This window comes from Cydia splendana, chromosome 11 (assembly GCF_910591565.1).
Source record: "Cydia splendana chromosome 11, ilCydSple1.2, whole genome shotgun sequence".
In the NCBI taxonomy this organism is placed as follows: domain Eukaryota; kingdom Metazoa; phylum Arthropoda; class Insecta; order Lepidoptera; family Tortricidae; genus Cydia; species Cydia splendana.
In genome coordinates, this window is record NC_085970.1 from 11,025,235 (window position 1) to 11,046,985 (window position 21,751).

The following is a 21,751-nucleotide window of genomic DNA, read 5'->3' on the forward strand; positions in this document are numbered from 1 at the left end:
ATCTATTCGTAGGATTGAAAGTAAAACCTATGCTGGCGCCATCTGTGAAATACTTCGACCGGCCAACCCCATTGGAAATGGCGATGAAAGTTACATTATTTTATGTCTATACGACCAAATTAATGTGCAGATATATGAATTTCGCGTAAGGCGAGTGCTGGGTGCTGGCTAAGCGGTTGGAATATCAGCTATTAACAACGTGCGGCGTTACTAATGATTTCGTCAATATTGGCGCTACGATTGTTCTGCTGAGGCGCGTCGCCGCTGCACGGGCGTATATTTTCTGGCTTTCCATCACAGAAGGGTCCTTATGCTTCAAGTGCAATAAGAACCTTTTTATCTGAAATTCCAACACACATTCTGATGGAATGGTCCTTATACATGAAGCATAATAATGACCCTTTCTGATGGAAAGCCACATATTTCCAGGTTTAATTCATGATAGGGCCATCGACTGTTACCTTGCGCTAGACCTGCCTACGTTTAGAAGGTTATATAGGTATAGTTATACACCTATATAGCTACTCTCCTATGCACCTATACAGGGTAGCCAAAAAATTTGGCTGTTTTATACATTTTGGCTGGTCCATTTACTATGGGAGGGTAATTTTTTTCGATTGGTCGTATAGTAAAAGTTGCTCAGTATATTCCAAAAACCTCCCTGGCAACGGGTATGAAATTATTTTTTGGCCACGTATACGTCCTACGCAAAAATTTACAATCTGCCAATAAGTACAGGCATAAACTTCCAAGGCCAAGTAAACGACAAACCCACATGTAAAGTTATGGCTTTGCTAATCTAATCACCACCAGATTATTTGCGCTCGTTAATGTTTACACTGCAAATCTCCACCCAGGGCGAGGCGAAACGTTATTTCAATGTTTGTTTACGTGTTTTCGTTTATTTTTTACGGCTCAGTTGAATTGTAAAACGTTCATTTTTGTGGCGGAAAAATTTGGATTTATATAGCCATTATTCAGCACAAATGCTTGATACATGATAAACACAAATTTAAAATATGGAATCTAAATTCAGAGAGAGAGGTTTTTGCCATGTATGACTGAAGATGCAGGATTTTGTAGTTTCATAGTGGACTAGGAACATGAAATTCCGCCATGTCCGTCTGTATTCTGATTCTACTTTTGCGGCATAACTCAAATGGTGTTGGCTAGCACCTACTAGAGAACTGCATATAGCATACTGCATTTTTGTTTTGATATATTTTTCAATCATGCAGAAAAATACGCTAATTGTAGTACCTAATCATAGGGCTTATGGCCTCGAATGTCCATTTTCCTCCATAGTATTCCGTGGTACACCTACATATTTTATTATCAAATTACCTACGATGACGACGAATTTCAAAATGTATTAGATAATTCTAAATGATTTATATGCAGCTTCTAATATAATAGAACGCACAGGGCAATTCTGGCACCCTCAACGCCATAAATAATTCTATAAAACATCGGAAACGTACTTGCATCGTGTTAGCTTCCTAGTCATAACTGTCAAGGCCATATGAAAATGACGTTAAATCGTTTGTAAAGTATTAAATGCATGTAACATAATGCCTTTTATACCACGGTCAGTTTACGTGTCTAGTTAGGTCGTAAAATAGTAGTAACTTGGCTGTTTGTTTCCATTGTTTTCGTCACGTGGAAATACATCTGACACTGTCTACTAAGTATTGAATGTTAAGTCTGGACATTTTGTATATGCATATATCGGGTGGAACAGAACGAAGGACTTTCAGACGGGGACTTGTTTAGGCTACGTAGGTAAGTACTTTATTTTTCACTTACGTTAATATTTCTAACCATTTTTGAGCTACAGTTTGTTAAATATTAATGCAAAAATCTGTATGTTTCAACCCTAGCAAGTAGATCCTATTGAACGACATGACAGGTGTCAATTTAAAATGTAAATAACTTTGTAGGGTTGTCACTGATTTAAATATATTTCATTATAACGTTTTTGTTTTACTTTTTAATCCAGCTTTACGATTATAATAACTCAATTGTAGATCGCTTAGATATGCTTAGATAACACTATCCTTTCAGCTCTGTCTCTAGAAATGTTCCATCCTGTATATCAATATATATGTACCTGCCTTTTGGTGAAACCACGGGAAAATATAGTTGTAGGTATTTAGCTTTTAAAAACTTGATTAAACCACTTCAAACTAGATAGTGTTAATTTCAAGGCTTAAGGATTCTATCTAATCTCTGAGTAAATAATCAACACCATTCACAAAAGATAACCGTTTGTTGTTCAACTTTCACGAAGAACGTGGTTTTACACGTGGCACTCATCTACAAATGTACTATAAATACTAGGTAAATCCTTCTTATTCCATAACTACACGTTCAGTATGTCTACAATAGACTTCTTGCAAGTTGCGGCGAGACGAGATGTACCTACCAGACATGCTGCAGGCGTATTGGGCTTTATATCCACGTGATAAAATAACTGTCACTTTTTAACACCGTGGGATAGAAAGTGACGGACACCGTTTTATCACCCTGTCACGTAGACAAGAACGACCATCATGTCCGTACAGAACTATATGAGTAGTCATTTATCTAACTAAACCCTTACTTTAGGGTTTTATTTTAATTCGGTCAGAAACAGTTTTCAGGATAAAAAACAAATAACATTTTGTCGATTGAAAACATACAATGTGGTCTATGGGTCTGAAAACCATACAAACTTAAAACACGTGTTGTTAACACGCGCAGATCAAAATAAACACAATGTTAATTAAAAATTGCGGTTATGATTAAACTAGTGTTTACTTCGTCCTCATGTTCTATTAACGGTATTAAATGTTATGTTTTTCACCACGTGAGCGCCATAACAACAGTCTAATTATCATAGTAGTTTTCCTTAATAAACTTTGCATTGTAATTGAAATATGGTGGATATGGGTCATGAAGCCCTAGTCATTGACTAAGAAATATTCTCCTAGTATAAATTGATCTCATGAACAGTGACGAATTGGAACTGGAACTCACACAGGCTCATTTAGACGATGCGAGTTTAATTACATTGCGGTTTTTGATCGGTCGGTTGAATTTGACGTAACCAACAGTCCGCAATGTAACTTAAATCGCATGCGATATCGACCCCTAGCCTTAGAGTTCAGCCCTTATGCTGGTTCTCTCCTGGCTGATGGGATTATAACTCTTTATAAATATCCCTTATCTCATTGCGGAAGACGAATGTACACTTGTACAATGACGAATCTGCCTGCGATCCTTTTTGCATATAAGACGTTTAGTTTCCAAGTAGAAATAACCTGAAATTCAAAACGACGTTAGTACTATAAAATTCGTTTGCAACTGCGACTTTGTTATTTTCAGGTTATTTGTAGTATTATTTAATTAATGGTGATAAGCATATGGTAAACATATGTGGACGTTATCGAAATCGCGTTGTTTTGATTATTTCGCTCTTGAGGAATGTATTGCTTGTTCGACCTTCGTCATATGACCTCGTCCGTTAACTTAGGACACCAAGTTAACGTTGACATTAACAGTAATAACTCAGTAGACTTACTTATGTACAGATATATATATCTGTGAACAGACCTCCGGCAGACATAAGGGCAGACAAATCTGTGAATAGATTTGTCTAGGTGGCCACTGACGAGCCTTCCAACAGTCCAAATATCGTGGCTGCAATCCAAAATCGGTCCGTGAATGTCAAAAACCGTACAATGTTTAATATTAGGATGCCGTCCATTTGGATGAATCCATTAAAACGGCATCCATTTGGAAGGCTCGTCAGTGGCCTGCTTGAGAAACACGTGTTCCAAATGGACACCAGTTTAAAATATGTTTAAAATATATGTTATAGATCTTCGAAACTAGTTCGAATTGTTTACTAATACTCGCTACGCTCGTGGTTTAATTTTGGAATCTTGCTTGCTCAGGTATCAATATTAGCACGAGCGGTTAAACAATATATATAACTTTGCCGCCTTATTTATTTATTTAAACCAATTGCACGATAAAAAATTGTACAAAGGGTAGTAAACCATTGGGTCAAACAGAAAACTTGTACTTAGTGCAGGATTGTAGACAAAACAAATAACTATAATATGCCTCAACTCTCTACTTATTATACATGAGTGTTTCGGTCATCATAATGTACCACTCCCATTTTGACAACTGTCATTTAAATCGGCTTAATTCAAAATAAATGGATTCTAATCATATCACGATTTTGCATTACACATATTGACCAGTCTGTCAGTTCTACATACAATCGCCGTATAAATATGAACACAATTGTCGCTTTTATTGCAATGGCATAAGCTGTAGAATGGCATACCTAAGTAGGTACTTATACAGTATATATGTGTTAAGTTCCAACTTACACGTTATAATAATACAGATAACGCAGCGCCGAATGTCATTGTTTATGTTATCGGCAGCATCTGTGTTAGATTCAATGCCAACCTGTCTGACATTAGATCCAAGGTTCGACGAACTCAGAGCTTGTTATATGTTTCGTACGATATTGTTATGGTAGAGAACAAAAGTATATGACATAATTTCGATGTCATATACTTTTGTTTAATTTATAATACTCGTAAAGGCTATCTTTATTCTTCAAAAACTAATGAGAAAATTGCATTTTGCACTCACGGTGCTCTTGGTTCAATTGTGGGGCTCCTATTTCAAGATAAAGAAATAACTAATGTAGTAACTGTGAAATTAAAACGTAATATATTTATTCTGACATTGCAAATAATATATTTCCTAAGACAGTTCAAGTGACACCAGTCACCAAAGTATAAAATCTACTTAGAAAAAGCGGCCTGCTTTTGCAGGCGGACGTAAGCCGACCAAAAAGGTTCGCCACACAATTTTGAAATCTTTCGCTTGCTCGGTTATCAATATTTAGCATGCGGGATTAAACAACAACTTTGCCCCCATGTAGAACATAATTATTGTAAGTTCCATAGAATACACACACACACACACATGTATTTTTAGATTGTGTTGTGATTACCAACGTTTTCTCAACCAAGGTTTTATTATTTTGTGAATAAGAAGATTCTGAAATAAGGTCGGAAAAATATAAAGGCATAAATGGTGGTCATAGACACTAGGTATATCGTAGGAAGGTCAATCGGACCTTTAGAAGCAACCTTCTGGCTAACCACGGTCAACGCCATTACCAATCCAATTATAACCGGTTAAAAGGTTTGGAACCACTGAGGTAATATTTTTAGCACTTATTCGCCGTATATGGACTTGAATAGAGTACGTAAAATAATATATTCTCAGGCTTATATTTTGCAAAGTAGACCTCTTTGTATAATGAGAGGCTGCTAACTTGCTAAGTGAAAAACTTTTTGAGAAAATGGCACTTTCATTAAATTACATGGGTAGAGTAAAACTTTATACAGCGTGTTTAGGCGTTAAGGTTCATTTTGGAGTGAAGGTGTTAGAAGAAATTAAAACAGGTCCATACGCTTATGACTATTTGTTGCAACTAAACTGCGGCGGGGTCAACTCATCATAGGTACATATAGGTATGCAGTATGCATGTATAGGTGCGTATAGGTAATCAAATTTCGACTTAACATACCGCCTACCAAAAACAACAGTTTTTAAACTAAGCTCTAGAATGAGTAAGAAAACATTCGTTAACCTAAAACCACAAAATAACACTAGGTACATTGTAAACTTTAACCGAAAAACATAAGTTACGTAAGGCAAAATCTAAAGTCGATTAAGTTTACATTAAGCGTTAAGTTAACAAATAACAGTCCTGCAAACTGTGAAACCAAATCATTATAAATAAAAACTATAAGTCTTTACTCAGTACAATAGGTAGGAACAACTTAAACTACACTATCGGCGCTAATTATTTATACTAAAATATGTAGGTACATTTTATTCGTTAGAAACACAATATCTATCTATGGTCGGGCCTTAGAGAATATTATAATCTCACAAACAAGTTAGCTTGGTGCTAATTACGTGCTACATAACTAGTCAAGCTAGGTACCCACAAATATCTACTAACTATTAACCAATAATAATGTTAAGAAATAAACAAAATCCCATCACCCAGCTGCTCGTTTACCTTTGAGAGATATACGTACATATGTTATCCACAATAAGCAAACTACTTTGAATCTTACATTCAAGAAATAAAGTGTAATTTTCCATAGTTCATGTTTTCTAGTTATATCGTCTCGCTTCTAAATAATGTAAATTGAGCAGTTTAACAAAATAATTAAAGCAAATAGATTACAAATAGATGAACTAGATTGTTTAATAACTATTTGTAATGTAATCTCACATATTAGCATGTAACAAGTAGGTAAGATATTATAACACATTTTTACGTACTTACAACTATAAACTTATTTATTTTACAAAACAACATCTTGTTTGCCAACGTAATTTGATTAGATTCAATTGTAATGGACTGTATGGATTGTTTTAGGTACATTTAACTACAAACTTGATGTTAGCTAAACAGACAATATCTTTAATAAATAATGTTTAGTTTATGTACGAACATAGAAACTCGTATACCTACATCTTAGATTTTAAAACTATCCAATGAAAATGAACACACTCGAGTATGATTCTTATGCTAACATAATAAGGTATCTTTTTGTGTAATGTTTAATGTTGGCGAAATAATACCGGAGTGGTTTATTTGTTAAATAACTATCTAAATCATCCCAACGTTTACAAGTTATGTCTAGGTAAGTATTTAAGTATACTTGGTATATGCATATGTATTGAGATACGCAACGGGAAAGCGATTATCTAATGATCGTTTAACTTTATTCGCGACTAAGTATATGTCTGATTGGGTTGATTAGAGGGTTTACCTGGTAAGTAAATAAGTAGGTATTTACTTTAAACTTTAATTAGGTGTATTTTAAAAGACTGACCGCCCACCCTGTTATACTCGGGTTTGTACATCTCGATGGTGACATACAAATATACGGCCTATACTAAAGTCATGGTAAGCGGACACTGTAGCCTAATTATCGGGGTGTTTTGGCAAAAGTACTAATTTAGACAAGGGCCTCTTCAAAAGGTTGTTTCCTTTACACTGCACAGTAACAACTCGCACCAGCTGATCAGGTCCTGGATGTAAGGCTGTTATCTTTCCTAATAGCCACTTTGCCGGCGGCATGTCATCCTCCTTGATTACAACGATATCTCCAACAGTTGGCGGATTCACTGTGTCCTGCCACTTGTAACGTTGTTGTAAGGTGTTTAGGTATTCCGCTTTCCATCTTCTCCAAAAATCTTGCGTCTGTTTTTGTATAAGCTGCCATCTGGTCAGCATGTTAACATTTCTATTTTCATAGTTTATATCCGGAACGCTAGTTACCGGTTCTCCGATCAAAAAATGACCAGGTGTAAGTGGATTTAAGGTGTCTAACGTTTCATCTAAATGTGACAATGGCCTTGAATTACAACAAGACTCAATTTGAGCCAGCTGAGTCGCCATCTCTTCGTATGTCAGCTTTATGGTGCCATTAACACGATTTAGATGTCTTTTTACCGAGCGTACGCCAGCTTCCCAAAGTCCACCAAAGTTGGGAGCCTTCGGGGGAATAAAATGCCAGCTTGTGCCATCATTGGCTAAGAGTTCAGCGATTTCCTTAGTTACACTTGAGTTGCTCTTTGCGAACATGTCTCTTAGCTCTTTATCGGCCTTTACAAAATTAGTCCCGTTGTCGCTCCAAAGATGCAAGCAGCGGCCTCTTCTGGCAACAAATCTACGGAAAGCTGCAATGAAAGCTTGTGCCGTGAGGTCCGTCACAGCCTCCAAATGTATCGCTCGGGTGGACATGCAGATGAAAAGACAAATATATCCCTTTGTCGACGTGTGCCCGCGACCCTTAGACGTCCTCAACTGCACAGGTCCTGCGTAGTCTACTCCGCTGTTAAGAAACGCACGGTGAGGCGTAACTCTCGGGGCGGGCAACTGGCCCATCAGTTGCTGTTGAGTTTTAGCCTTTTCCACGATACATGTCCTGCAACTGTGGGTAACTTGTCTGACAGCTGCCTTTAGACCAATAATCCAATATTTGCTTCGAATGTATGTCATCATAGCCAGTATGTCTCCGTGCAATGTTCTGACATGTGCTTCTTTTATCAGCAGTTTCGTGATATGTTGCTTACTGGGAATGATGATAGGGTGTTTTGCTTCTTCTGCTATGGAAGAGTTGTTAAGGCGGCCCCCGACCCTCAACAGACCATGTTCATCTAAGTATGGGGTCAGTGTGATTAAAGAACTCTTTGCCTTAATTTTACCATTCTTTTTCAGGTCTTTAATTTCCTCTTCATATATCGAATATTGGTAGTATCTTATACATCTCATTTCTATTTCTTCCATTTCAGCTGCTGTCAAATAATCTTCACGACTTGTCTTGTTTTTCCAGTTTATAAATCTTCTGCATTGAGCTAGTACTCTCTTCAACTTTGTCAAGGATGAGAACCTTTCCCAGATAGGATTGTCACCTAGGTTAATGTGAAACGTCTTCTTCTTTTCTAAACTTGTTGGTAGAATGTCAACTCTAGTGAACTCGGTTTCTTTGTCTTTCAGCCACTCTGGTCCAGTCCACCATAGTCCATTATCTACTATCTCTCTTGCTCTGATTCCCCTAGAGGCCAGATCGGCAGGGTTGTCTCTTGACTGAACATGTCGCCATCTGTCATTGTCGATTATTTGTATGATTTCTGAGACTCTGTTGCCCACAAAAACTTGCCATCGGCTTGGCTGAGACTGTAACCACGCTAGGACCACCATCGAATCTGTCCAGGCATATGTCTTCTCCATTGGTATCTTCAATAAGTTTGAGAGCTCATGCAATAGCTTCGCAAGCAAGACTGCGGCGCACAGTTCTAATTTCGGTATACTCAACTGCTTCAGTGGCGCCACCTTTGTTTTGGCTGCATTCATTGTAATATGGACTTCGTCATCCTGATCTACGACTCTCACATAAGCTACTGCGGCGTAGGCCACTGATGATGCGTCAGCGAACCCATGCACTTGTATATCCTTGCAGCCTGCTGTGATTTTCATCCACCGTGGGATTCCGATCATTTGCAGCTCGTTCAGCTCGTCTCGGTAAGTAACCCATTCATTAACTATTTCTGCGGGCAGTTCTTCATCCCATCCATGGTTGCAAAGCCATAATTTCTGTATCATGACCTTCGCTGTTATGACGACTGGAGCCAGCCACCCTAAGGGATCGAAGAGACTCGCCACATCTGATAAAACTAACCTTTTTGTTACAGGATTCCTGAGTTCCGGTAAGTTCACAGTAATTTTAAAGGTGTCTTCGTTCCTGTCCCAGGTAAGTCCAAGTATCTTTATTACCTTATCTAGCTTTATTTCTAGACTGTTCACTGTTTCTTTACTGTCACTAACCTCTTGTAAGTACTTTAACAAATCCTCAGAGTTGCTTGACCATTTCTCTGGAACTTTCTTTCTAGGTGTTGGAACCTAGTAATTGCTTGCTGCTTTGTTTCACCACAAAGCTTTATTGTTTCTTCTTTAGTTTGTTTCAGGGGCAGATGCACTTCATACCTTCCTGATTCCTCTCTTACCGTTGTATTTTTGTAGATTTCTTCACAACTTTCTTCCTCCTTAGACCAAGCTTTCTTGGTTGTATAAAGTTCTGTTTCCAATTCCCAGAATTTTCTTAGTAGATTGTTATCTTCCTCGACCTGTCTTGTGATGTGAAAGCTCCTGACATTATGAGACCTGCTTGTATTTACCTCAATATCACCTGACAAGATCCACCCGAGACGGGTGTGCTGCGCGATTACGTCGCCTGGCCCCCTAATCAATCCATTGTCTATTATCTTAGCATAGATTTTCGCACTAAGTAAAATATCTATCCTACCTGGTACGTTGAAGTTGGGGTCAGCCAGTTGTATATCCTTAAGCTGTGGCCAAGTATAACCTCTAATTTCCCTTTCAGGTAACAAACGCGTTATAGACCTCAACACATATGCATTGTTTACATTAAATGAGAAATTTGTATCATATCTAGACGTAATCTGTAAATCTACTAAGTGCTTAAGAGATGTGCGATTACCTTCACCAACACCAAACATGACGCCGCTGATCTCGTTTTTCTTTAAACCTAATAAATCGACGACTCTTGATGTAACTAGTGACACCTCTGAACCTGGATCAATGAGAGCACGGAAGACGTGTGACTGACCTGAACTCGATGTGACGTCTACCAGTGCTGTGGCTAACCATATATTCTCACCAGGCTGTTCTCCGCTTGCCACATGCGCTGTGACCTTGGTGACAAACTTTTCTTCGTTTGTGTGTGCAGGCGGATCCTCTTTCGTTGCAGTTGTAACCTGTTTGTCTTCACTTATTGTTTTCTTCTCTCTATGTAATAAGGAGTGGTGTTTTCTCTTGCAGATTTGACATGTCGTGCGTTGTTTGCATTTAAACACGGTGTGATTAGGTATGAGACAATTAAAGCACAAGTTGTTGCCTTGAACGTAGCTGTATCTCTCTTCAATAGGTAGCTTGCTAAACTGCTTACAATGATGTATGTAGTGCTTTTCTTTGCAGAAGGTGCATTGCAGATCGTCGTTGCTAGCCGTTGTGTGAAATGACTTCGGTTTAACACTCGGTGGTTGTTTGTAACTTCTATTTGCAGGTTCTACCATCTCTAATGTGCGAAACCGTGTTTCCAAGAACTGCTTCAGTCTTTCAAATCCAGGCAAGTCATCACAACTGTCTTCACTAATTGTCTCTTCCCATTGTTTATGACTGCTGACATCTAGCTTAGATATGACGACAAACGTGACGATTGCATCCCACTGATCGGTAGGCAAACCTAAATTCTTCAGCGCGTTCATACATTCTACAGTGGTATCTAACAGCTGTTTAATCGCGGAGGCCGATTCTTGAGATAACGCTCGTTGTCCAAAAAACTTCTTAAAAACTGTATTCGCTATATATCTCTTGTTGTTATATCTCCTTTTCAGAATCGCCCATGCCTCGGTATAATTTTCTCCGGTGATAGAAAACTGCCGCAATAATACTTCAGCCTCGCCAGTCAGACTACTTTTCAGGTAGTGTAATTTCTGTACGTTTTCTAATGACGTGTTGTTATGAATTAATGCCACAAAAAGGTCGTGAAATGATTGCCACTCTGTATAATTCCCATTAAAAGTCGGTATGGAAATTCTAGGCAAACGGACTTCACTATTGGATGTACTTGTGTTACTCACAATTTGTTTGGACGTGTCCACCTTTTCGGTTTCAGAACTAAGCTTCATTAACACCGTCCTCAACTCTCCTTTGTATGTATAAAACAACTCCTCAAACTGGTCAAACATATCCTCGGAGAAGTACGGAAGTAATTGTCTGTCTTCTACGGAAATCGATAAAAGTATTTTCTCGTGAACTATCTTAAATTCCTTCCAATAAGTATCTAACGTATCCATTCTTCCTTGTACATATCCAATAGTTATCCTCTCCTTAGGCGACTTTTTGTAGTTGCTATAAGCCTTTTCTATCTTTTCATAAGTATCTTTCTGAAGTAGTATACGTTTTTCTATCTGCTCCATTGTGTAATTTCACTACTACGATATCACCAAATTAAATACCGAATCACCAAGTTCTAGAATGTTCTAACGCGGCACTCACTTTTTTACCGTGTAGGGTAAGCGCATAAGTACGTAGGTAAGTACGCGCTGCATATAAGTACGTAATGTCCACTGCTATCTTATTTTGCCGCTGTTTATGTATAAATGCACTATTCCACTGTCTTTTGAAACATGCCAAATCACTCAGTTCAATTTAGTTCGTACAATAACGGTTGTAGAAACATTTGGTTGTAAATCCTAAATTTACCAGTCTATATCGTTCTTTTCACTTTAATTCACTTAAACACATTTTAATCCGTTATATTGTCCACTTTTTTGCACTGATTTGTCCATATTTAACTCCAAATTACATTAAATTCACTCCGCGCAATAGGTCACCGTAAATGATATCCGTGGTCGATGGACCATAATGTTTAGGCGTTAAGGTTCATTTTGGAGTGAAGGTGTTAGAAGAAATTAAAACAGGTCCATACGCTTATGACTATTTGTTGCAACTAAACTGCGGCGGGGTCAACTCATCATAGGTACATATAGGTATGCAGTATGCATGTATAGGTGCGTATAGGTAATCAAATTTCGACTTAACACAGCGTGTGCCGTAATTTAAAGATAAAACAAAGTGGACTTGTAAAGTAGCTTAGCTACTGGTTTCATTTTCACGCATGTTGAGCAATTTAGATATTGGTTGTTTTGTTTTCAACAATTATGGATTTAGTTTTTAATTGCCTTTGAAGACATCCCATATAATGTTATTTAACTTTTTTCATTTATAATAAAGGGTTGTTTTGTATACGTGTTTATTCCTTGCAGCTAATATAGCTGCTATAAAAAAAAAGCATTTTCCAACAGATAAGTATGATCGATATGTCCTAGTGTAATAAAATAGCGGCATAAAAATGGAATGAAATATCGACAGGTTATTTTCTTTTAATTTTATCGCTTCAATCGTTCAACCTGGGCCATGTTGCATAACAAACTACAACTAATATTACAAGCGGAACTCCTTTTCTAATTTCACTAATTAAAAAAGGAGCTCCGCTTGTAATATTAGTTGTAGTTTGTTATGCAACATGGCCCTGTATAAACTTTTAATTTTATCGCTTCAAACGGGCACCCTGTATAATGAACAGGCGAATGACACTTGAACGTACGTAAAACAGGCTGTCCCCTCGGTAATTTACGCACTCGTTTGGGGGTTTACGAATTTATGTTTATGAGCAATTTGTTTTTACGACAACATGGAGTTATTAGTGAGTCCCATGGGGGTTGGTCAAAGGGCGAGGACACAAATAAAATATACTTATGCTCTTTTACTTAGTATGACTGATACCGAATAAACACGTATTGTAGGTATGTCCAGAAAATACTAGACTACTTGTACATCTTGATAGGTGAATAATTTGGTCGTTATTCGACCGAACGACTGAAAAAAAAAATGTATAAACAGCAATACTCCTAACTGTACATAGGTGGACCTTATTACAAAAGGCGTAAGGTCCACCGATGTACAGTTAACAGTGTGGGAGATGGTACATAAGTTCATTGAGTCTTTTATTTTCGTTTTCGCATTACTAAATAAATGTCATAACTTTCACTATGCCAATCGTTGAATTCAAATTTAATATTTAGAGGGTTTTTGGCTTATTTCATTTCTAGTCTAGTCTTATTCTTTGGGTCCGTTCTTTTACTATAGCTCCCTGTCAAATGTCTTAAATAGTCTTAATTCGTAGTAGTGTAGGCAACAAATAAAGTGTCAATGATTGGATCTTAAAAAACATAGGAGACAATACACATAATCAAGTATTCGCCTTACAATACCAAGATAAATATGTAGGTGCTTAATTTTCTCTTTGTATAGCTGAGTAAATATCTTGGTTAAAATTGTAAACATACTTCAACTAGAGATCCTCTTGAGACTTCGGAAAGATAGGTCTTATCTACACAACTTAGGTGTACCTAAGCCAGACAGTAAAATACCTATGTCACTTATGTGTTATCTTGCCGCGATCAGAATGTGTATAAACGTGAAACATATTGTATTCTTAATTACTAGCTAGGCAATGTTTTAACAACGATTTGTTTTATATTTAAAGTGACGATTTCGTTAGTGTTACACTTTCATGTATAACAAGAAAAAAGAGTTAGACCAAGAAAAGTCTGCAGCGATTTTGATAGGCCACGCAGTGCACGTATTATTTATACGTCATAATTTCATAAAAGATTGACGTTTAAAATAACAGTTGCACTGCGTGGGCTATCAAAAGCGCTGCAGACTTTTCTTGGTCTAACTCTACTAAATATTAAAGATTTCGCTATAGTTTATAGTAGTTGTTTCAGTGTTACCAACAATTCCAATACTATTACAATCGAGCTTAAATATTAGGTTGTATTTGTCTTGCACAACGCAATGGTGTTTCACTGGTCACTCTTGTTTAGGGTTCCGTACCCAAAGGGTAAAACGGGACCCTATTACTAAGACTCCGCTGTCCGTCCGTCCGTCCGTCCGTCCGTCCGTCTGTCACCAGGCTGTATCTCACGAACCGTGATAGTTGAAATTTTCACAGATGATGTATTTCTCTTGCCGCTATAACAACAAATACTAAAAACAGAATAAAATAAAGATTTAAGTGGGGCTCCCAAACAACAAACGTGATTTTTGACCGAAGTTAAGCAACGTCGGGCGGGGTCAGTACTTGGATGGGTGACCGTTTTTTTTGCCGTTTTTTGCATTATGGTACGGAACCCTTCGTGCGCGAGTCTGACTCGCACTTGCCCGGTTTTTTTTATTTTTTACTTCATGACAAATATACTAAAGTTGACAAGATATAATTATACAGTAATATATATACAGTGGTATTACTAAAAGAAATTAATAACTAGCTTAAATCTAAAATAGACCCTTGAGACATTGTACCAAGGATGCTGGCGGCATTTCCTCGCTGTATCGCAATGCTGATACGTTGTGCGAGGTATCCGCCAGCTCTTCGGTCATCAGTTACGTCATCATTTTAATCATTTTAAAGTGGATCATTCTTTCCAGTGGTATACTGCGACTATAATGGGTCCGGTCGGGCGCTGGAGTGCCTCGAGGAGTACGTGGCCAGTCATGTGTTACCCACACATGCGACTAGATGTACAGCCATGTCATACACGTCGGGACAGAGTGAGATCTACAGGTGAGACTATTGGACTCTCCAATATTACCCTGCCAATACAAACACCTAAAAAGGCAGGAGTTTATTTTTTTTTTTAATGGTCGTGTGTTAGGTTATGTCGTACACGTCTGGGCAAATTATTGTAGTACAAGCTATATAGAGGGGTACGGGTACGTGGATACTTGGCTAGTCATATAGTAGACTGGATGTACAATTGTACAGTCAACTGCAATAACATGTTACACAACGAAGGCCGTAAAAATATCTGACACGATCTTATTTGTAGAGCCATAAAGGCTTGGCCACACACAGAGCGCGACGCAGCGCCGCGTCCGCGCCGCGTGATGCCGACGCGAAGCCTGGTCAAACAGGGCGCGCGCCGATCGCGCCGGCCTCACGCTCTCAACACGCCCTCAAGGCGCGCGTGAACGCGGCGCGGCCGCGCGGGAACGCGGCGCACCGCTCGCTGCCTACGTCCGATCCTACTGACGTGACCTTGCGCGACGCGGCGGGCCGCCGCGTTCGCTCGGCGCAGCGCTGCGCACGCGCCGCGCGGACGCAATGGGCCGCGCGGCGCGGGGCGCGACAGAAGCGGGGCGTGATACCGGCGGGACGCAGTCTGTTTGACGTCGGTAACCTGTTAGCATGTGCCGCGGTCGCGCGGCGTGGACGCGGCGCTGCGTCGCGCTCTGTATGTGGCCAAGCCTTAAGAGCGTGTCACATATTTTTGCGGCCTTTGAAAGGTAACATATTATTGCAGGTGACTGTACTATCCTGCAGTACACGTCTGCGCAGAGCACGAATTAATAAACTGCGCCGAGATCTGTACGGGTGAGGCACTCGGCTGTGCAGGGTGTGCTACGAATGCTACGCCGTAGCACGTAGCACGCTATTTAGCGAAAACTCTTCGAAAATGCATGACGCAGCACTTGTGTCATGCGCACTGAAAAAGTAGTGAAAAGTGTAAGTCTATCGTTAAACGTAGCAAAGTGACTTTACGAACATATTACAAGCAGCTATCATTGTCACTTCCTCCATTATAACTATCTTATATATCTCTGTTTCTCCTGTTACCACAGATCGGAATCGAAGCTGATAATCCGCTCAGCGGTCGGCGCGGACGCCGACGATGCTGTCGTGCTCGGCGCGTCGTTGCCGCGCTTCTTGCGCGCGTTGCGGCCTGGCAACGTCGCGCTGTTCGTGTCGGCGCGCGAGACAGAGCGGCAACTCGCGGTGTGGCGCGAGTTCGATGCTGAGGTCAGTACATGGTTATCTAGTGATTCTAGTGTAACCCGGAGGTCATGAAAAACGCTTACTCGACGCTGATAATGGCGTTGTCGATACATACAACTGTGCAAACTACATAAGTACATACGATACGACACTGTCGCTGGCGTCTGCATGGGCGTTTTTTCATGGCCAAGGCATAAGGTTCCAAGGTTCAAGATAAGTTTCAAGGGTAAGGCTTAACACATTCACTGCCAGCGCGAGCCACAAGCGTACCCTATAAGACAATTTTTCCCGTTTGTAGCGAAAGAGTACCTACGAATAGAGAACCCACCTAGCGAGTCGCTGGCAGCGAATCTGTTAATTGTACCTAAACTCTTTAATGAGGGTACCTAGAGTCTAGCCCAGGGATGGGCAAACTTTAGATAAGAAGTGCCACCCGCAGTAGAAATTATCAGTTTTAGGAATCTCAAAGTGCCGTAAATGTTGTTTTCAGTGCTCTCAAAACTCTAAATGCGATATTTGTTACTTGAAGAGCGCCAATCGTAGCTCCATAGAGCCGCATATTACGGCTCGTAAGCCACGGTTTGCAGACCCCTGCACGGATATTATGGTCGTTTTTGTCTACGTGACAGCGAGATAAAACAGTGTCCGTCACTTTCTATTCCGTGGTGTTAAAAAGTGACAGTTATTTTATCACGTGGATAAAGCCATCCATAATACGCCGGCTGGTCTAGCCGCTAGACTCTAGCTCCCGCCGGGGCGAGGCTAGCGTGCCGTCCTTCTCTACTTAAGGTCAACAAGCAACATAAGAACACTTTAACAAGAGTATTATCGTAGATCTAGCGTGACATCTTAGCTAATAGAATATTTTTGCAAACGCTAAAACAGTCAGTAAATAGTTTGCATCAGACATTATAAACTACCGGCCCGATTCGAACTTTAAGATACGTCAATTAATAGATCTAGAAACGATATGGATTAGATGTGTCAGAGTCAAACGTGACGTTTCTTCAAACAAAAACGCCACTTTTGACACTGACACATCTAATCCATATCGTTTCTAGATCTATTAAGTGACGTATCTTAAAGTTCGAATCGGGCAGTACAAATTGATGAAAAGAGCAATTTAAATTTGCTCAGGTCTTCTGAATCAGCATGAACAAACGAATGTATAGGTAATTAAACACATATTTGGTAGAAATTTTGCTTGTCTGCACTCTGCACCTATTTCGCCCATATCTAATCCTTATGGACTATTGGTAGATGTTATGTTTGTTGTTTGGTCATAACTAAAGCTATACATATACCTACCATATACCCTAACTAAACATATATATATATATATATATATATATATATGACGCATTTGAGGATACTAAAAATAAGATTATTTATATCGGTCGTTGCACTTTACTTATGTCCTCAAAACGCGGACTGTCACATATAAAAACATAATGTAAGTAGGTACTTAAGTAGGTAGGTATATATCAAAACGTTACCTACACAACAACATATTGCGGTATGCGAGTCCGAAATTTTTGGCTCATATTAGCTCTGGAAAAATGTTTTCTACGGATAATTATATTTTGGGATTGCTTCCATAGTTAAAGTCGTTATTTATTTGGTTACCTATCTGGAAAGTGTCTGTTTTAGCTGCCACCTGGAATCTGTTGCTAATTATCATTGCTAAAATGATTAATTGAGTTTATATTAATCGAAAAATAGAAAATTTAGCAATTTAAATAAAAAAGTTAGCTTACAAATTCTTGGCTGACTACCGAGAATAACGTCTGACCACGAATTAGTATGAACGGTAGAATGAATTACTATGAACATACTACATATACCTACGTTTTAAACATGCCCATATTTGGGTCGCCAGCCCACATATAATGGCTGTCGCGTGTTGCCCTCGCGTTACTATAAGGAATGCTGAAATTGCTCGTCCTAGATTCACTTTATGTACTTGATGGGATATTTTTAAAACCCTATTATAACATGGGGTTGCCTATAATAATAACAACTGAATTATAAAAAAACATATGCAAATGAAATCTATATACCTACCGGTGGTTATCCTTCGAAATGAATGACTCGCTTTTAGTTTGAAAATCATCCTTTCAAGAGTTTAAGGGTGAACATTGATATGTATAAGGTTCGAAGTTCCAAATAAATGACTTCTATATATACAGAGTGAATATGTACGTCATACAGAACAACTATTACTATCGAGCCAACCCTGAAAACGAGAAAAATAACTGATGTTCCATAGAAACCATTGACATAACTGTGATCCACCGAATTGTATGAGACATCAGATTTTTTTTGCGTTTCGGAGTTGGGCCCATAGTAAAAGGTGTCCGTATGACATATATATTCACCCCGCAGAGTACAGTCAACAACAGAGCTATGAATACAGGCAAAGTGCAAAAAATATGTATACACGACCTTAATGTACAGGCAATAAAGTACTGTATACATATTTTTGACACTTTGCCTGTATTCATAGCTCTGTTGTTGACTGTGCATATGGTCATAAATTACAAAATCACTCTGTATATGGCTGATTGATTCGGTGAAATCTAGTAGTTTTATAGAAATCGTATGCACTTTCGATATCCGAGCAAGTTCGCGATAGCGGGTTACGCATAAAATCGATTGAGAAGGTCAGCGTTTCGATAACATGTAAGATGGAATGCGCGTAGGTTTACTTAGGATCTGAAAATTTATGTAGGGTCTCTCAAGTGACATAAATTCCCAATCTGGGTCGCATATGTAAGTACCTCGTATATCTAGTCATTTACCCTTAACTATCCGGACTCACGGGATAAAACGTTATTTGTGACGTCCCACGGTCAAAGGTACCTTATGGCGGGTATGGAGTTATGCATACCCCAGTAATCTACAATAAATAAGCTATCGATAACACAAAAGATCAACCTTCTAGGTTGCGTAGTTACAGAGATATGATTTTTTGAAAATAATGTTGTGAAATGAGCAACTTTACGATAGAGAAGTTTTAAGTTTAGCCGCCTAAAAAACTATGTTCCTGAAGTAAGTTACATAGTTGACTACAAATAATAATACCTTATATATCTGAGATTAAAAAAATATTGCGACTTGTTCTGTAATGCAAATAGAAACTTTTGATATCGACTGATTTATGTGTATACTAACCAATCTCTTGAAAATAAAGTTTTATTTCATTTTCACGATTGATTGCAATGAGCTCTCAAGATTTAAATTTTATCTATTAGAAAACGACACTGACAGACAGTTTAAGCAACAAACAATACCGATTTAGAGGTGAAAATGTATTTTCTGACTTTTTCATATAAAATCACAAAATTGAATATTTTTACTTTTAATGTGACACACAATCAATTTTTCTGAGCACATATGAAAGAAATTCTGTCATTCAAATGAAATAAATCCTAAAACCCCAACTAAATACTATATTTAACCCCTTATGCCACTTTAAACTTACATAACAATAACAGTATTTGCTCCATACATTTACGAAAAGGTACCTTATGGAAATAAATCTAATAATACATCACTAGTAAATATCAATCATATTACAGTTTATCTTTTATGAATAGAAAATATTAATTTACATTAAACTGCCCCAAATTTAATTAGTTCTTCGTCATAATAATCTTAAAAAAGACCAATAATTTGTATGTAATGAAAAGGTACCTTGTGATTAAGTTACATGATGAGGCATGATGATGATGGAACAGTTAGGATAAACTAATAATATTTTGGTAATGGTATAAATCGTCTATTTCTTATCAATAATATATTTCGGTTTCTATTGAAGATAAGCGGCATTGAGGTTCAATGACCTCAGATATTCCATAAGGTAATGCGTCGGGTATTGGCATTTTTCAGCAAACCAATGGCTGATTTACTGCATGCGACCAAACCAAATGAAGATTATTCTAGCTAAGAAAGACTTGACGAGAGTACTGTAACTTTGGTATAATAGCAGACTACTTGGATTTGTGATGTCGGTCTATGTACGGTCATAATATTTGCGAGGCGCCCCAACCAGAACTGAAATTATCAAATTAGTTTTGCAGAATGCTAATACAGGAAATTGGTAGAGAACTACTAAACTTATTTTCCCGTATTGACTAGTTTTTTTGGGAATTTTCAATCTTTTTTCCATAAGGTACCTTTTCTACTAAACTCTGAGACGACATTACTAGGCTTATAACTAACTTATAACAAAAATAAAAACAGGTAAACAAACGTTACGCATTAAGGTTTCAGATCACACAATAAAAAAAAAATGAGCATTTTTTCACCTCTTTACAAAACATTTCATATCTCCGAAACTAGAAACCCTCATAAGGTACCTTTTCCCGTGGAACGTCACATTTATCTATGCTTATGTAAGGGTGTTTAAGGATACTCTAATGGCAGAGTCGTATAAAATTTTCGAAACTACAAGGTCCCAACGTAGGTACTTTGTCACTGTCCCAGTACATATGTCATCTTTAAACATACCTACGTCATAAGCAATATAGGCGACAAAAGAGTGTCAACTTAGTTAACTATTCGGCATTAGCTTGTCGAGCACTGGGACCGGGGTGTTTTTCACCGTCCTCGTTTACCATGGCCTACATATTCTTTCGCCTCGCAAGGCCTAGCGATGAGAAACGTCTTCTCCAAACGTTAAAAATTCCGAAAATGGCGATCCTAACTGGAGTCCAAATCAGCCACAATTCATGTTATATTATGCCTTCAACTGCTTCCAAAATTTCCTCCGTCCAACAGAAATACCAATTCCGTCGCCTTTGAATGTCACGTCCGGTGCATTTATTCGAGAAAATGATACACGCTGCAGCTGTGTCGACCCTGGCTGTGCCATTGGTATTGCGGGCCATTTGAGTCTTTTGTACCAGTATACTGGGGCCCCAAACGTTCTTATAACTATTTGTGAATTGAGAGTACTGTCATACTGGATTAGCCGAGCGATTTACTTGCTTTGCCATTGAAATGATATCGTATTGTGAAAAATGGGTCAGAGTCGTGAACTTTTCTGACACTGCCACTACGAGGCGGAAATAGGAACATTTGAAGTGCCAGTTACTTTGAAGGGTCGGTTTACGCCAAAGGAATGAACTGTAGGTATTTCTGTGATTTGAGTGTGATCTTTTAGCATTTTACTAAAAAAATGGTAGATATTACCTAATGGTCTATAGAAAGTACGAATGATGCGTAATTGGTAAATACTTTTTTGTCCTGAAACGAAATAAAAGGGTTATATATATTAGTGCTTTTGTTTGCAACAGCCCTTCTGCACAAAAATATTCGGCAATTGTGCATAAACAATAAATTGAATACACTATAAGTATAGAATATAGAAAACTGCATCATGACTAACCTCACACTTTGCATGGCAAATGCGTGATCGGGCCCACAGTTTGCACTTCTGATAACGATAGGAATTTGCCGGTCGTAAAGACGCGTAGACGCGAGGCGCATGCTAAATAGACTGCCGACAAGGGCACTACTCGGAATCTTTGGTTTAAGTTAGAGGAACCCACCAGTACGACTACCACCAGTTATGACATTGACAGATACGCTCGCGTCTACGTAAATTACTTTCTATACATCTCGCTTGCACTAATATGCGAGTACGAGCGAGATGCATAGAAAGTAAGTTACTTAGACGCGAGCGTATCTGTCAATGTCAAAACTGGTGGTAGTGC

General features: G+C 38.5%; 2 protein-coding genes across 6 annotated transcripts in view; both read left to right on the forward strand.

Annotated features, from left to right (window-relative positions):
* The window catches only part of LOC134794886 (ankyrin repeat and LEM domain-containing protein 2), a 203,447-nt gene extending 194,672 nt beyond the window's left edge, over positions 1-8,775 (forward strand). The window contains exon 13 of the mRNA XM_063766718.1: positions 8,231-8,775. Within this exon, the coding sequence (XP_063622788.1) occupies positions 8,231-8,266 (36 nt within the window). The 3' untranslated portion in view covers positions 8,267-8,775. The remainder of the gene's footprint in view (positions 1-8,230) is intronic.
* The window catches only part of LOC134794875 (uncharacterized), a 114,706-nt gene that overhangs the window by 50,669 nt on the left and 42,286 nt on the right, over positions 1-21,751 (forward strand). For all 5 annotated transcript variants that reach the window (XM_063766691.1, XM_063766692.1, XM_063766693.1 and 2 more), the window contains exons 2-3: positions 14,684-14,819; positions 15,878-16,055. In XM_063766691.1, coding sequence (XP_063622761.1) covers positions 14,684-14,819; positions 15,878-16,055 — 314 coding nt within the window. The remainder of the gene's footprint in view (positions 1-14,683; positions 14,820-15,877; positions 16,056-21,751) is intronic.